Here is an 18,405-nt window from a genome sequence, read left to right as displayed (position 1 = left end):
GCTGGAAGCACGCTGAAGTCAACGCCCTACTAAAGAAACCTACGGCTGACCCAAGCGACCTGAAAAACTTCCGCCCCATCTCTCTTCTACCTTTCCCAGCCAAGATAATAGAAAAGACCGTCAACAAACAGCTGACCACCTTCCTGGAAGACAACAACCTGCTCGACCCTTCACAAACCGGATTCCGAACCAACCACAGCACGGAAACCGCCCTCATCTCAGTCACAGACGACATCAGAACCCTGATGGACAACGGTGAAACAGTCGCCCTCATTCTCCTCGACCTCTCGGCTGCCTTTGACACCGTCTGTCACCGCACCCTAATCACCCGCCTACGCTCCACCGGGATCCAAGGCCAGGCCCTGGACTGGATCGCCTCCTTCCTCGCTAACCGCTCCCAAAGAGTTTACCTCCCTCCGTTTCGCTCAGAACCCACCAAGATCATCTGCGGCGTACCTCAAGGCTCATCGCTCAGCCCGACACTCTTCAATGTCTACATGAGCCCCCTCGCCGACATCGTACGCAAGCACGACATCATCATCACCTCCTACGCCGACGACACCCAACTTGTACTCTCCCTCACCAAGGACCCCGCCAGCGCCAAGACCAACCTACAAGAGGGTATGAAGGACGTCGCAGATTGGATGAGGCTCAGCCGCCTAAAGCTGAACTCTGAAAAAACGGAAGTCCTCATCCTCGGCAACACCCCGTCCGCCTGGGACGACTCCTGGTGGCCCACGGCCCTCGGCACCGCACCGACCCCCGCAGACCACGCCCGCAACCTCGGCTTCATCTTGGACCCTCTTCTCACCATGACCAAGCAAGTCAACGCCGTGTCCTCCGCCTGCTTCCTCACTCTCCGCATGCTCCGCAAGATCTTCCGCTGGATCCCCGCCGACACCAGAAAAACCGTGACCCACGCCCTTGTCACGAGTCGCCTGGACTACGGCAACACCCTCTACGCCGGGACCACCGCCAAACTCCAAAACCGCCTGCAACGCATCCAAAACGCCTCGGCCCGCCTCATCCTCGACGTACCCCGCAACAGCCACATCTCCGCACACCTGAGACACCTGCATTGGCTCCCAGTCAGCAAAAGGATCACCTTCCGTCTTCTCACCCACGCACACAAAGCCCTCCACAACAAGGGACCGGAATACCTCAACAGAAGCCTCAGCTTCTACGTCCCCACCCGCCCCCTCCGCTCCGCTGGCCTCGCACTTGCTGCCGTCCCTCGCACCCGCCGCTCCACGGCGGGTGGGAGATCTTTCTCCTTCCTGGCGGCCAAGACCTGGAACTCCCTCCCCACCAGCCTCAGGACCACCCAGGACCACTCCGCTTTCCGGAGACTCCTAAAGACTTGGCTGTTCGAGCAGCGATAACCCCCCCTTTCCCCCCTAGCGCCTTGAGACCCGCACGGGTGAGTAGCGCGCTTTATAAATGTTAATGATTTGATTTGATTTGATCTCACTTCTATCCACTGCTGGCCTTACTTGCATTCAGAGAAATATTTTTATCTCTTTAAACACTCTGCTGGAAGGCAGATTGTTATTAAGGGTTAGTACACACCTACCACTAGCAATGAGGCCACCAATCCAATGTTAGGCTCAGCCAAGTTCTCAAAACATTAGCCCCTCGCTCAACCCCTGGTAGCTTGGCAACCAGCAGACAGACTTAATTTTAGAGACATGTATGTAAAGCATTTAAATACACAAATACAGTGAATAAGTAACGCACAACACACAATAACAATTCCACATCAATTTATAAAAATAGGAAATATTTTTATCTTTAAAATGACACCAAAACGACAAAATATAGGGAACTGGAGATATGCATTTTTAATGATTAAATAAGAAAATGTGCTTTCTAGGGCTTAGAAATCAATAGTGCCAACCGGGGACATCTGGTTGCCTTAGACTGGGAGCAAGTCACAATTTGAGGTTGACCGCGATGGAGCCCTGCTCGGATACACTGAGCAGAAGGCCTTGGTCAAAGTTTTACCTTCTGACTTTGTCATTTTTCTGGAGCTTTGTCTCTCGTCGTCAGGCGATGCACCTCGTCAGGCCAGAATCCGATGCAACAGATTTGGCTTGAGTTTCTGCAAAGTTCCGGCCAACTCCTGGAAGTCTTGGGTCGCGATTCACGTTGGCAGCTTAACTCTCATTGATGGGTGGGTCACCTTATGGAGCTTTTTCCAAAAGTTTCTCCAAACGTCTGGAACGTTTTCCAGAAGTTCCTCTTGAGGGTTCAAAATGTCCCAAACACAACTGCAAGGGTCTAGAAGCTCTGAGATGGTCCTTGGAAATTTGGACCACAATTCCCACAATGCATCTGGCCAAATCCTTAAACGTTCACTGGACTCCCTTCAGGCTAGGGGCTTTAGTTACCACTGGTACAGAAAAGCTCTGTTAACCTGTTGCTTTCAGGAAGTCCACTTCTAAGTCCTTTTTAGAAGCAAGGCAATGTCCTTAGGTCTGCTATTCCAGTGTGCAACAGGAGCAGTCCTTCAGGGTGCAGTTCCTGGGTTGCAGACCTGGGTTCTAGCAAGGCACTCCTTTTTCTCTTTTTGGCTTCAGGCAGCAGATACAAGTCTCAGACATATTTATTCAAATATCTTGGGGGATAAGCGGGGGGGCACCCCTGTCCAGTGAGATTCACTGTGCCACGCAAAAGCATAACAGCATCCTCCAAAACATAGCATTGTCTTGTCCCACAAGGCACTGCACTTTGAAATCCAAGATGGATGATTTCCCTCCAGCTAACCTGGCTATACCAACCTACTGGTGTGACCAATTTCCAATAACACTCCCCTCCAGATCCTCTGCAAATTCCTTCCATTGGATTGCCATCTGTCTGAGGGGTACACGAAGAGGGGGTAGGCCTGACTGGCATTCCTAGCTGACTTGCTCTCTTTGAAGCTCAGATTGATTTACTCAGCCCTCTTCCGGCCCTGGGCCCTGCAGCTGCAGAGCTCCTTCCTCCAGATAATCTCTCCTCTGTGCAGGCCACTTAGCATCTCATCAAAGCAACCTGGCTTATCCTGTTAAGGCGGACTAATCAGAAGAGGCAACTAGCAGACTGGAGTTTTGCTTAAAGAAAATAAAGTCCTATAACTTCTCTTCTGTACTAGCTATGACATATTCATCAGTGGGAAGTTGTTGGATGTCCTTCAATTATACATTTAGCTCTTTTCTAGAAATATTTGTGCTTATATGAAATATTCAAATGTTATCCCATGGAGCTAAGTATCTACAATGGGGAAAATGAAATGAGCACTAGGACATATAAAACATCTTTTATAATGTCCCTGCTTATAGATACATGGCACCCCGCCCCTGGGGCACCTAGGGGAGACCTTCAGGGTAATATATGTAAAAATAAGGCAGATTACCACTTTGGAAGTACTTTTAATTCCAATGTCAAAATTACTATTAGCAATGATAAACTCCTGTAAGACCCTAGTATATAATAGGGCAAGGAGGTTTAGAGGCTCAGTAGATTTCTTGCACTGCTTTGTTGCCTGCTGTCATTTTTAAAGGCAGCCCTGCCTTGCAGATTGTCTTTAAAAAGTAAAGTGTGTTCAATTGTACTACATTTTAATTAGAGCACTGGCCTTAGACCTGGTTAGCAGAGCCCAGGACACAGTCAGGGTAAGTTACCACCAGTATCAGTCAGAAAAAATGGGTGGGAACATGCTAAAATGATGACTTTCTTACACATTCCATGGTAGTGCAGGTGTTTTCTTGCTCTGCACCCTTGTGCTGTTTCCTCTTTCAATTAGTCCCACTTCTCTCTCTCTGAGTTCCTTCCCCCACGCCTACTCATCCCCTTCATACTCCTACCCATCCACACTCTTTTTGTAACTCCTTACTCCCTGCTCCCTGGTGTTGACTTGCCGTGTCTGCTTCCGACCTGTTGCCTGTGTAAATCTTTTTTTAATATATATACTTTTTTAGGAGGAAGTATCTGTTGAGTTGCACTGGGGTGAGCTAGGCGCTGTGTAACATGTGAAACTGTATATTTTTAAATCTCGCTTTTCTCTAGACGGTGTATGGAAATGCGAGTGCTTAAGTTCACTTCTTATAACTGACACCTTCCCAATGCCATTCTCCCGCTTAGTCCAGAAGGGGATCCAATGAAATGTCAGTGTGGCCATGGAGCCTTATATATAGCCAATTGGACAAGCGACGACCAGCTCCAAAAGTAAGCAGGGTCTTCAGTAAATTATCTGTGGGAGGCTCCTCATCTCATACTCCCCACAACCTATACTAAGTATTGCGCAGGTGGAGAGAGGTGAGGAATTGATCAGCCGGAAGGTCAAAATATGTCTGATGCTGGGGGAAAGGGAAGGAGATGGCTGCCTGAGAAAAGATTCCTAACAGATCGCCTGATCAAACGCTCCTGCCAGGCATGTAATGCCTCGCTGGAATAAGATTCTGGATATCGCGGGAGAGCCACTAAAGGAAAGCCAGAAGCATATGGAACAACTTGGCGTGTAAGGGTGCAAAGCCTTCGATGACACCCGCTTGCTACCTGCAGATGGTGTGCCTGAGAAGGGTGGGTTGCCTGGTCCAGGAGAAGGAGCCCCCTGATAGCAGAAGCGGTAAACAGGGGGGGAGTGATAGTAGGTTTTGACTGCTATCCACGTAGCTACCCATTGTAGTTGAGCTGCCAAGAAGTACAGGTCAAAGGAAGGAGCACTCAGCCCGTGTTCATCTGGAAATAGTTGCAACTTGCGTGAAGCAACTCTGCGGCACCCCCCTCCCCAAATCAGTTTGATATGCAAGGAATCAAGGTCCTTAAAAAAAGCTCGGGTGGGATTATGGGGAGATTGGTAAAATATTACAGAAGGCGAGGTACAATAACCATCTTTGACAGTGCAATCCTCCCGTGTAGCCAGTGGCAACTTTGTCCAAAGAGAGACTTAGGATTTAAGCGAGGTCAGCACAGGACGCAGGTTACCTTCAAAAAGGTAATCCGGAGAATGATACAGGTGGATACTCGCAAAGCTGAGGTGTGCCATCCATAATTATTTTGTGGGGCTAGAGTGTCGTGAAGTGGGTAACTAGTGGATTTGCCCCAATTGAGTCGGAGTCCAGACACCTTGGCAAATGACTGTAACATGGTGTGGATGAGGTTTTTGGGTCATATGACAGTCATGGAGGAACAGGAGTAGGTCGTCTGCACAGAGTGAGACCACATGTGTCCTTTCCTCGAGGGGGTTACCCCACAGTCCCAAGATCTTGTAATCAGCCCCCAATATAGCAATGGGGCGGCAGGACAGGGCATCTGTAATGTCCCGGTGGGGCTTGGAGAGAGAGATCAACAAAATCTCCTGTAATGAGGATGGCAACTCACCCAGTAGGAAAGCCTTGTTGTACATAGCAGCCAAACGGGGTGCAAGAATGTCAAAAAATGCACTGTAATATTCTATGGAGATGCTGTCCAGGCCCGGGGTTTTATTGCTAGCCATGTCCTGGACGGCCTGCTTGGCATCTGCTGGAGTTATAACCTCATCCAACACATTCTGGGTAGGCGTGTCAATAGTATGGATGGTAAGGCGGCCTAGGAACGTAGCTACAGCACTGCCCTGGATCTCCTTAGGCGTTTTGTAAATACAGGAGTAATAAGTGTGAAAGGCTGAGAGAATGTTGCTCTGTGCGTGAAGGAACGCACCCGAAAGGGAGCGGAGCTAATGGATGGGGTCTCCCTTTGTTCCTGACGGATTAGCCAGGCAAGGAGGAAGCCCAATGTATTGCAGTCCATGTGGGTTTTAGCGCATACTGAGTGAAATCGAAGCCGTGTAAACGCTCCTAGAGGGAAGCATGCTGTTTCTTAGCCTCCTCCAATGCTGTGATACAAGAAAAGTCTTGCTCCGCCCGATATTCCAGCTGCGGCAGGAGGTGTTCAGCCTGTCTAATCTCCCCTTCCAGCGTGCATCAGACCCCAACAATCCCCAGCAGGCAAACCTCACAGATGACAACCTTGAATGCGTCCCACTCAAGAAGTTTGTTGGATGCTGTGCCTTCGTTCTCACTAAAGAAGTTGTTAATATGGGAGGCCCTAAAAGCTGGGTCCTCCAAGCATTCGTGTGGCAGGCGCCAGGTGGTGCGAGCACCCTAAAAGATATCTACTGTGTGGGCGTCATGATCTGAAACAACCCAATCCAAATAATCGGTGCTTGCAGGGAGGGCGTGAGTGCCTGGGACAGAGAAGACGGTGCAGTCTGATAGATGTACAAATTGTCAAACGTGGAATACAAAGAATACACCCGAGGGTGAGGGTAAAGTGTCCGCCAGGCACTTAGCAAAGCCCAGTGCTGCATCCATTCTGCAAACCTTGTTGCCTGAGTTTGTGGACGAGGAACAGGGGAGCGGGGATGGGTGCAATCCAGTCAAACATCAAGGACACAGTTGTGATCTCCCCCAAAAATCCAAGGAAGATGTATCCTATGGGCTAAGAGACCGGATAGCTACGACCAGAAAGCATCCTGGTCAGTATTGGGGGCTTATATACTCCAGAGCAAGACTGGGAGGTAGTTGAGACTGCCCCCAGGAAGACATAGCATCCATCCCCATCAATTATAGTGTTGAGCACCTGGCAAGGAGTCCCCTGGCAGATCCATATTAAAGCTCCCCGTGGCAAAGGCCGAATACGTGGTTGCGTCTCACAATCTTTTTTGGAGGTGTGGCAATTGAGGCATAGTGTGTGTCTCCTGAAGGAAGACTATGTGGGGGCAATGGCACTTGAGATAGGAGTAAATGGAGTAGCGTTTTTGAGCAGTTTGCATGCCTTTGACATTGAGGGTGAGGAATCTAGTAGAAACTTTCAAGTCAATCGTGGAAGAGGTAGGGAGTGGCAATAAGTGGGCAGCGAGTGGTTTCAACATGTAGCAGTGTGAACCCCCTGGTCAGTGCCCCATTTGAGTGATGGTGTGCAAGCACTGTGCATTCATGGTGCTTAAATGGGAACTAAGCAAGCTGGAGAGAGAATAGGGAATTGTAAACAAAAAGAGCCTTCTGCAACAGGCAGAACGCCGCAACTGGAAATTGTGAATCATGAATCATATAGAGAGGGGAACGGGCCAAGAGTGGAGCGTGTGTGAGCTAAGCAGTACACCCTCAAACGTTAAGTAACTGTAGTGGGGCCCCCAGTGGTGCGAATGTATTGGGATATGGATACTGTGCCTATACTGCTATGCCACACTGATGATGGGAAGGGAAATGAGACGAGTCAAGCATGTTTTCATACATGACACATTGAAGCTGCGCGAGTATGAAACAAGTAACAATAATATCAGAAAAATCATATAATATTGTCAGCAGTCTGAGGAGTCAAAAGTTGAAGATAGTGGAAAAGTTGGGGAGAGGGCTGTGATGAGACCGACACACTGTTCTGAGGAGAAGATGCGTGGACTGCTGTCAACATCCGAGAGAACAGTGTCTGTATTCAGATGCTTGGCAGCCGCTAGTGCTTGGCGTCCATTTCCCATTATTTGCTCCAAGTCTGGGGTTGCTGAAGATGGCGATTTCGATGTAGGAGGAAGGGGATCCCTCTGTGGGTGGACCCCCATTTTCACCGAGGTCTGGCAGATTTAGAGGATTCAACAGTGGGACGCAGCAATGAAGTGTCGAAGTATCTGTCTAGCCTTTCCCAGTTTTTTTTAGGGTTGGTAAAGAAATTAGTTTTACCCTCTGATGAACAAGTTACTTACCTTCGGTAATGCTTTTTCTGGTGGATACAGTATCTACCTGTGGATTCCTCACCTTTTGAATATCCCAATGCGTCAGCATTCCACTGAAACTTTTCTTCATAGCTTTACCTGTCGATGAGGACGTCACAGTGCTATGGCTCCACCCACGACTCCGCATGAGATTATCGGAGCCATAATTAGCCCTCATCAGTGTGCTGACATCAGTTCCTACCCACTCTTTTAGTGCCTTTGAGGCAAACGGGTGAAACCAACATCACAAATGCAACAACATGTCGCAAACAAGATACAATTATACACAAATATTTATATGAAACAAGAATTGCATAAATAATATACAACAGATTTCTTTTTTGGCATATACAGACAAGTAACAGGGAGGCGGGTGGGTCAGTGAGTCATCCACAGGTAGATACTGTATCTACCAGAAAAAGCATTACTGAAGGTAAGTAACTTGTTCTTCTGATGGATACATCTACCTGTGGATTCCTTACCTTTTGAGTAGAATCTCAAAGCAGGCCTGCACTCAGAGCTGGGTGCTTGACTGTCTGTACCAAAAAATCTTGCAAGTCAGAATGGGCAAAGTGATCGTCCCTCCTCAGCGTCTAAGCAATAGTGCTTCCCAAAAGTGTGAAGGGAGGCTCAAGTTGCAGCTTTACAGATGTCAACTACTGGTGCACCTCTAGCTAAAGGGGAAGTAGAAAATATTGGCCCTGATTTAGAGTTTGGAGGAGGGGTTACTCCATCACAAACATGATGGATATTCCGTCCGGTGTATTACGATCCCCATAGGATATAATGGGATTGTAATATGGCGACGGGATATCCGTCACGTTTGTGACGGGGTATTTCCGTCTGACGAGATCTAAACCAGGCCCTTGGCTCTAGTGAAGTGAGCTCCAATACCTTTAGGAGGCTCTTTGTTAACCACGGCGTAGCAGATCTTTATGCACAGGATGATCTATCGGGACAATGTCCTCTTATGCACAGGCTTTCCTTTCATTTGGACCACAAAGCCAATAAACAGTTGATTGTCCAGCCGTAGATCACATGCCCTGTCTATTTAAAAGCCCACAGTCCTTTCAGGGTCCAAGTGATGAAGCCTTAGAAGGATGGGAAGGAGGATAGAAATTAGGAAGGGAGATAGAGTGGCTCAAGTGGAAGGGAGTAACCACTTTTGGCAGAAAAGCAGCCCTGGTTCTCAGTACCAACTTATCTGCATAGAAAGTCATGAAGAGAAGTTTCACACTTAACAACTACAATTCACTAACATGTCTAGTCAACGTTATGGCAACTACAAAAACCGTTTTGAAAGTAAACAATCTTAAAGGACAAGTATGTAAAGGCTCAAACAGCATACGCATAAGGTAAGTTAACACAAAACTAAGATCCCAATAAGGCATGATTAACAGTGTGGGAAGGTACTTGTTAGTAAGAACCTTAATAAACTGTAATACTATAGGGGACTTAAACAGGGAAGGTTAGTCTGGTAAACAAAGAAATGTTGAAAGGGCAGACAAATATCCCTTACCTGTTGCAATTGCACAACTTTGTTGCGTTAGGGAAAGCACAAAACATAAAAAGGTCAACTGAATTTCCTTCTCACCCTTTAACAAATTTAGCCCATCTGCCAGCATAAACCAACTTGGTGGAGTGTCACCTGGCCGATAAAATAACATCCACCACGTCAGGGGAAAGAGACCACATAGCCAATAAACAGCTGATCGTCCAGCTGGAGAGCACATGTCCTGTCTATTTAAAAGTTCACAGCCCTTTTAGGGTCCAAGTGATGTAGCCTTAGATGGATGGGAAGGAGGATAGAAAGTAGGAAGGGTGATAGAGTGGCTCAAATGGAAGGGAGTAACCACTTTTGGTAGAAAAGCAGCCCTGGTTCTCAATACGAACTTATCTGCATAGAAAGTCACGAAGGGAGGTTTCACACTTAATGACTGCAATTCACTAAGATGTCTAGTCGACGTTATGGAAACTACAAAAAAACGTTTTGAAAGTAAATAATCTTAAAGGAAAAGTATGTAAAGACGCAAACAGCATACTCATAAGGTAAGTTAATACAAAATTAAGATCCCACTAAGGCATGATTAACAGAGTGGGAAGGTACTTGTTAGTAAGAACCTTAATAAACTGTAATACTATAGGGGACTTAAACAGGGAAGGTTGGTCTGGTGAACAAAGAAATGTTGAAAGGACAGACAAATATCCCTTACCTTTTGCAACTGCACAACCTTGTTGCGCTAGGGAAAGCACAAAACGTAAAAAGGCAAACTGAATTTCCTTCACACCACTTAACAAACTTAGCCCATCTGCCAGCCTACACCAACTTGGTGGAGTGTCAACTGACCAATAAAATAACATCCACCACGTCAGAGGAAAGAGAAAAAGAACTCAGGTTGCCCGTTCAATCTCCAGGCATATAGGTGCAGGCTCTGGAGGTCACGATGTAGAACCTGCCCTGTGACTGCAAGAGGACTGCCATGTGAGGGAGACGGAGGGGAGGGCACAGTGAGAAGTGAAGATCTGTGTACCACACCCTTTGCGGCCAAATCCAGGGCTATTAATATGACTTTGGCCCGGTCTTGGCAAATCTTCCTCAGAACTTGAGGAATCAAGGGTATGGGGGAAAACGAGTAAAGTAGCTGGGATCCCTAATCCACATGAAATGTGGCCCCCAACATCTCCTGCATCGGATACTGGAGGCTGCAGAACATCAGGCTGTGCGTGTTCTTGTGAGTGGCAAACAGGTCTCTCCGAGGGATCCCCCATATCCCGAAGATGTGAAGCAGCACCTCTAGATGGAGATGCTGCTCATAATCGGCTGAATAATGCTGACTGAGACTGTCCGCATGTAAGTTCATAACTCCACCAAGTGATTTGGCACTATCCAAATACGATGGTACTGAGCCCAGGACCAGAACCGTAGAGCCTCTCTGCAGAGAACATACAACTCTACACCTCCCTATTTGTTGACGTACCACATTGCAATAGTATTGTCTGTCAAGACCTGCACTGACTGAAAGCAAATGGATTGGAGGAAGGCAGTGAGAGCCCGATGTACTGCCAGCAATTCCAACAGGTTGATGTGCAATAACAGTTTCTCTGGAGACCAAAGTCCTTTGATCCCCAGATGATCTCCCCACCATGGAGTGGAGGCATCCGTTATTACTGAGGCCACCAGAGGAGGAGGACAAAACAACTTCCCTTGAGTCAGATTGTCATTCACTCTCCACCATTGAAGATCCACTGCAATGTCTCTGGAGAATTTGACCAAATCTGAGATCTCAGTTCTGTTGAAACCACTGCCTGTGGAGGCACCACGGGGGCCCTCGTGTGCCAGGGTGCATGGGTGACCAACAGAATGCAGGAGGCTATCAGACTGATAAGGCGAAAGGCCTTCAGGACTGGAACCATTTCTCCACTATGAAACATCGGAATCTAGCCAGAATATCTTGAATCCCTTGAGGAGGAGAGTAATCATGGTTCACTGCAGTGCCCAGTATTGCCCCTATAAACAGGATGTGTTGAGAGGGCTCTAGGTGAGATTTGGGCACATTGATGGAAAAGCCCAAGTTGTACAACAACTGAGTCATCAACTGCAAATGATGTAACACCAACTCTGAAGACTTGACTTTGAGCAGCCAAGTGTCCAGGTAAGGGAATACTGGTATTCCCCACCTTCTGAGATGTGTTGCGACCGCGTGCATCACCTTCAAGAAGACTCAAAGTTCGGAAGTGAGACCAAATGGAAGGATTGCAAACTGGTCATGTTGAGACCCCACCATGAAGAGGAGATACTTCTTGTGCGACTGTAGAATGGAGATGTGGAAATACTCTTCCTGCAAATCGACTGAAACCATCCTGTCTTCCTTGTCCAGCACAAGAAGCACCTGTGCCAGAGTGAGCATTTTGAATTTTTCCTACTTGAGGAAACAATTCAAAACCCTGAGGTCTAGGATCGGACGCAAACAACCGTTCTTTTTGGGAATCATAAAATACAGAGAATAACATCTTGACCCCATTCCTGGTTTGGAACTAATTCCACTGCACCCTTTAGAAGTAGGGTTTGGACATCCTGCTGAAGTAGCAGACGATGTCCTTTGGAAAAAAAACTTTTTTGAGAAGGGAGCAGTGGGGGAAACTCCCGAAAGGGTAGGGTGTATCCATTTTCTACAATACTCAACACCCACAGGTTTGATGTTATGGACCTCCACTGTGTGATAGAAAATGGACCAACTTTCCTCCAAATGGTAAAACCTGCTCCAAGTTGCAAGAACTAGGGCTGCTTTCCTGAGACGTTGGTAAGGGAGAAGAAGAGGAGGAAGAGGAAGGCTGATGGGCGGCTCAGTTTTTTTCCTGGGCCCACCCTCTGTAACTCCTATAGAAGAGATTGGCCTGCTGCTGCTGTTTTTATTGTCTTCCTCGAAGGGAAAAGGTTCTCCCAAATCCTTGGAACCTCCAAAACTGCCTATCATTCTTCAGTGGCATTTGAAGGTCCAAAGACCTGGCTGTTGCTTTACTCTCCTTAAACCTCTCCAAAGCCGAGTCAGCTTTAGCACCAAACAATTTCGACCCATCAAATAGAAGTTCTAATAAGGTTGTTTGTATGTCAGGAGAAAAACGAGAGTCTCTTAACCAAGCATGCCTCCTGGAAGCAACTGAGGTTCCCTTCCCATTGCTCTTGCCACAGAGTCAGTTGTGTCCAGAACTGCCTGGATGACTTAGCGTGCAGCAGCCTCACTACCATACCTAAACAATTACTTAACACCAACATGTTTCGGACCCTACTCAAAAACTCCCACCTGGAGCGATAATCCCTTCACGGTCAAGGGTTTTGGGCGCCTCGTCAGGGCTAAATAGTAGTTGGGGTCCCTATCGTCACTTTATGTGTCACACATACATGCAAAAGGTAAGACTATTTCTCACATTGTCCTCTTCCAGTTATTTAGAAAAAGATGCAAAACAGAGGTGCTTATAAAGTTATTATTCAGACCAGCCTTTCCACTTCGAAAAATGGGGTGTTGATGACTTTGGCCAAGGCTGAGATTTCTGACATCCTGTCTTTTCCTGCTTTGCCTTGGCCATAAACAGCTTCGTCTCCCTCTCTTTCAACCCCTTGAGGTTCATCTTCTGACACGACGACCAGGTGTTCACATCATAGTCTGAACTCAAACACCAAAGGCAATCGTCGTGACAGTCAGTAATTGACATCTGCCATTCGCATTACCTACACAGCTTAAATCCAGACTTCCTTAGAGGAGACATTTTTTCTTCCATCAACAAAGTTGCAACCTTGGAGAAAAACTACTGAAGGAAATCTAAGACCTAATTGAGAGCTACAAGAAAACCGTTACGCATTGAAGACACAGAAAAAAGAGAACTGACGTCAGAACGCTGGCGAAGGTTTCTTATGGCTCCAATGACATTACGTGGAGTCGTGTGCAGAGCCGAGGCATTGTAACGTCCCCGTCGATGTGGGAGAACTATGAAGAAAAGTTTCCATGGAATGCTGGTGCACTGGGATATTCAAAAGATGAAGAATGTGCAGGCAGCTGTATCCATCAGAAAAATGATTTTGAGTCTCGCAGGATACAATAGGGAGTACTGGACTCCCAGGTGTCAAATATGCTGTTTGGCCCCAAGGAAAGTGGTGCGTTGGCATTGTACAGCAATTGTGCAGTCCGGGAATATCATTACGTCTTTACCCTCTAGCAAAAGGGGGCCCTTCAAACAGGCTGCAAGAAGGATGGCATTCCAGTCCCAGTAGTGAAGGAATTTTGCCAACATGAGATGCAGCAGTGTGCCAGAACGTGGTGTGACAACTCTAGTGAGAAGAAAGCAGTAAGATCCGAGGCAGAAACAAAGGAGCAGAACCAAGTATCCAATAACTGCAGAGGGTCCTTCCCCTCTAACCCCTTCGGCATTGCTTCTGTGGGAATGACCGTCTGCATCATCCGCCTACTCCTTCAGCATTTGTAACCGTTCTTGGAGGTCTCAAATGGCTTATACATTATCTCAACTTTGAAGCTATATTGCGGCCATAGTCTGTTCTTCCTCAGTCACTGGGTCTTTGAGTTTTCCCTGCTCATCCCTGAGGAAAGTCTGCTCTGTCACCAGGGACCCCAGCACAGTCTCCAGGGACGTGGGGGAGTTTTCAGTAACTGACAGAACTTGATCCAGTTTATCCTGTGGGGGCTGCAAGGATTCAGCAGACAAGTCCTGTTAGGGGTGTCAGAGATTATGGAGAGGGGGCGGTGTGAATTCTGTGATAGCACTGCAGATGTTTTCATTCCCCTCATGATAAGCTTTAGCGGCGTGGAGGGGCGACCTGCGGCCCAGGTAGTCGCAGTCCAAACAGGGCTTAGGCTAGTCCCAGGAAGATCTATTCTGTCACACCCTGATATAGGTGCCAAAGGGGCTAGTGATGATCCATGGAGCTGGAGAGGCTACGCAGAGCCAATCCGCAGTGTCCTGATATAGATATCGAGGTTCCCGAAGCCCCAGTGGTTCCACCACAGCACGGCAGGTAGTACGAGCCCAGGGGTAGCCAGCTGGAGACAACCCGCTCAAGCCCACGGCTGTGAGGAGGAGGTAATGCTCATGTGCTACCTGGAGTCCAGAGGGGCTCCCCACTTTCAGTCACAACTTGCCCCTAGGTCCTGTGGGAAATGGTGCTAGAACCGGCACTAGGAACCACTCTCAACGGGTACCTGAGTGCAAACAAACACCAAGGCAATGTGGAGGAGAGGGGGCCCCAGGGAGCACCAGGCCATGTGCAGAGGCAGGGCCATCACAACAGCTGGAAAGCCTGCAACAGAAGCAATGCAGGCAGACCCCAGTCCCCCCCAGCCAGGCAAGGCAGTCCTTTCCTATGTGTTGCTCCTCCCCAGATGCTGCTGAGTTACCAGTCGTGTGAGGGGCCCTCCTCCCTGGAAAAATGCTGAATGTCATGGAGTCAGGAAGGCACCTATGGTGCAGAGCAACCGCGATCTATCATGCTGGGTAGAGGGGTGGAGACCCCGAGCTCAGATGGCCCCTCGGATTGTCATGGATGTAGGTTTTTCCCTCCAGTAGATTGGACACCACTCCTGCTCACTGTGGTCCAGGAGGTGAAGAAGCAAGAACGGTTGTGTGAGGCCAAGAGCACCAGCAGTGTAAGAATTGGGTTGTCCAGAGGGCACAGGCCGCATTGAGCCCAGAATCAGGTGTGGGCATTCCAGGCCCAAGTAGACTTAAACAGCATAGGAGTACTAAGGGGGCTCTCCCCCCGCAGTTCTGATGCTCCATGCAGGCGATTCCTCTCGTCTGTTCTGTGGCCGCTGCAGCTGTAGGTCTCAAGAGTCAGGGGCTGGTGAGTTGGCGCGTGCAGGTCAGTAAAGCCACTCCAATGCAGCCGCTCAGGGCTTCAAGAGTTGGGCTGGAAACATGTGCCGTACATCATCCAGGTCCTCTGCCGCTTTCTCCAGTCTCAGCCCTCCGCAAATTAAGGGATTTGTCTTCCACCCATAAGTGGCCAACTCAGGGAGGAATCAGTGGGTTGTCATGATGAGTGCGAGGCGGCCGTTGAAGCAGAGGTGTGCCCTTGCCCTCCACAGCAGGGACCAAAATGCTGTGGGCCAGCAGCAGTAAAGTTCCAGTGAAGTATCCCAGGGTTACAGCCATCTATGGTGGGCTCCAGGGGATAATGCGGTTGGGGTGGGGTAAAGAGTGCGGAGCGTTGTTAGGAAGGGTCAGCCATTACTGGCTGCTGGGCAACACCCCACCTTTTCTTGACCTTTAAAAAAAATATTTTTTAATAAAAATATTTTAATTTACTGAGATAACATTGGCATCTGTCATGATAAATTAAAAAAGGCTACAAGTGTCACAAATTAGTATGCAAATACATAACAGGACTTGTACCTTAATTTCATCATGACCCTGGATGCCATATTAGAGTGGATTTTCTTTACTAAAAAATCCATTATAAAATTGCCATCACATGTTTGCATCTTCATGCACACACATAAAGTCAATTGGAAAAATAAGCATTGGCAAAGCCAAAAGCTCAGTGTTTTAAAGCCAAGGGTCTAGGCGAGTGTGGGTGACATTTTTAATGTCAAGATGGTTTCTTTACATGAGGATCATAAGGTTTTACATATCCGTTGCAATGAAGCATTAACTATGCTGTGATCTGAAGGCATGACTAAATTGTCTTTTCCAAGCAAGAAGACTCAGCTTAGTTTGAAGCCGGCTGAACTAGAACTGGATAAGCCTGGAGAAATGTAGAGCCTTTTACATGCTTTGGGTTTACCAATTCCGATGAGAATAAATAAACATGGACTGCGCTCAAAACATTTTGTAATGATTGATTGATTTAAGTAGAAAAATAATTTACAATTCTCGGATATATATGAGGTTTGTGATGCAGAGTATTCACAGTCATTTCAAACAAACCCTGATTTAGTAATGAATGCATGCACTAGAAACAGAAGGGCAAAGTGTCCTTTAATCATCTAATCTTAACTTTTTATTTTATCCAGGACCCAAAATACCAACAACTGACCACGGTGGGAAGCATGAGCTTGTATGCAAAGTCTTAGAATTGCGTTCCTCAGGAGATAATCAAAAGAAATACTAATACAACGGCACGGTGTCAATCTGGAAAAAGAAATTCACCGAGGAGCAGGTCAAACGTCATTTGTCAGCAGGAAAAGACACAAGTAATGTAAGACAAGAAACACAGAGACTAAACTAAAAGAACTCCAACATTCTCACACTCAATCCAGTGATTCAAATTCCCTGAGTTTCTAGAGGATACGCCAAGGGAGGGGGAAGGTAAATTATACAAAAATCTGTCCTTTTGCAGAGCTGCCCTAGCCCCTACAAATTAAAGCAGACATCTTGTTAAAACATGTAGGCACTGATGTCCACACTATTGAAATCACAAAGTCAGCAAATATTGATTTCTTTCTTGTTTATCTTTTATATACATCTTTAAACATTTAGGGCCAGATGTAGCAAAGGTTTTTACCCATTCTGTGTCTATGGGAAAAAGTGTTCGTACATATGGCCCTAAATTCTTCATTTTTTATCTTCCAATCAGAACATTTCTAAAACATCCACTGTCGTGTAGGAGACTAACCATATTTGTCAGGCTGAGAAATAACTATAATAATGACAATACATATAAATTGTATACTATTTGAGGCTTAAATGCCTCAAAGTCGATCCCCTTCATCTTTTCCAGCACATGGAAATGGACTTTCTAGGTTGAATTTACAACTCTTATACAGTGCTCACTGTACCTTGACAGCTCTTCCTGGTTCTGCAGACTCCCAAGCGTGTTTCATTGCTTTTATTTCATCTGCTCTTTCAGTGTCTTTCTTTACTTCCAAAACATGTGCTTCACTCTGATCACTTACTATGCGCAAAATCCACTCAGGTTTGGGTGGCTCGTGCACTGGTTGAGCCTGCAATAAAGACATATAAGAATGTGAGAATCTGAACGTATAAAAAACTCAACTCCAGAGGTAGGTATCCATCACCCATAATCTCAAACGACATGAACAACTCTAAACAGCAATACATATGATAGGCACCATGTTGGGAGCTAGGTTTGGGTTGTAGTACCCCCCCACACACACTTTTTGTCTAGTTTTTAGATGCAACTTTGACTTAAGTGCACTGGGTTCCTGATAACCAGGTCCCCAGTGCCAGTGTACCTTCCCTAAAACAAGACACCTCATCACTTTATCCCCAAGTGGCCTCAGCCCCTGTAAGTCTCTATTAAATGGTACCCTTGGTACCTAGTGCATGGGTACTGAAGAGGGCCCCTCAAAGCTTCAGCACAATTATGTCACTCTGAGGGACACTGGTCACTATAAGTTTCCCAGCTAAATGATGGCTTGTCTGAATATAGGGATGTTTGATATCAAACATCTCAGATTAATAAACCCTCACTGATGCCAGTGAGGTATTTATAACTGTACCCAGAGGGCACCTTAGAGATGCCCCGTGAAAACCTACCAGCTACTAGTGGGTCGACTAACTGGTCTGACTACTTCAGCCACCACAGAAGCGTTTCTGGCCCCCCAAGATGAGAGCCTGCACTCTGGAAAGCTGGAGACAAAAGCCTGCACTGGGCAGGGGTGTTATCATCTCACACAGTCAGGATAGATATTCCAGGGCGGGGAGCTTCAAAGGCCTAGCTTTGTAATGTGACCCAGGTCTCTCCAGATAATGGAGATGACTGACCCCACTTTTGGCAGCAGCCCCACCCTTAAGGTGGACGAACTGAAGTGGACACTACGTTTTAAATTCCTCAATCTTGTTTGGAAGGGTTATGCCCGCTTCCAAGCTGAAGTGATAACAGAAAAGGTGTAGTCACCCCAAAGCTGGTCAGCCTATTGGCTGCCACCTGGCACTCCTTGTAACTGATTATTTAGGTGGCAGCCCTGAACTCCAGAACTCAGATCTTGATGACCTACGAAGATGAGGATACAAGTTGCACCCACAGAAGAGGAAAAGAAGCAGCTGACCACGCGAGACTGCCTGCTGACCTCAAAGGACTCTGCCCAAGAAGCCAACCCGTACAGCCTTCAATACAGTCTCAAGTCTCCCATGAGCAGCGAACCAGCTCTGCAACAAGAAACTCGAAGGAAAAGACTTTGCAGCTGCTGGAACCCCAGAAACCCAAC

The 18,405-nt window shown here is 47.2% G+C and overlaps 1 protein-coding gene across 2 annotated transcripts in view; it reads right to left on the bottom strand.

Annotated features, from left to right (window-relative positions):
* ADGB (androglobin) overlaps positions 1-18,405 on the bottom strand; it is an 871,677-nt gene that overhangs the window by 137,433 nt on the left and 715,839 nt on the right. For both annotated transcript variants that reach the window (XM_069235154.1, XM_069235155.1), the window contains exon 31: positions 17,014-17,178. In XM_069235154.1, coding sequence (XP_069091255.1) covers positions 17,014-17,178 — 165 coding nt within the window. The remainder of the gene's footprint in view (positions 1-17,013; positions 17,179-18,405) is intronic.

The sequence above is a fragment of the Pleurodeles waltl genome, chromosome 5, assembly GCF_031143425.1.
Source record: "Pleurodeles waltl isolate 20211129_DDA chromosome 5, aPleWal1.hap1.20221129, whole genome shotgun sequence".
Taxonomy (NCBI): domain Eukaryota; kingdom Metazoa; phylum Chordata; class Amphibia; order Caudata; family Salamandridae; genus Pleurodeles; species Pleurodeles waltl.
This window is presented reverse-complemented; position numbering and strand designations above follow the sequence as displayed.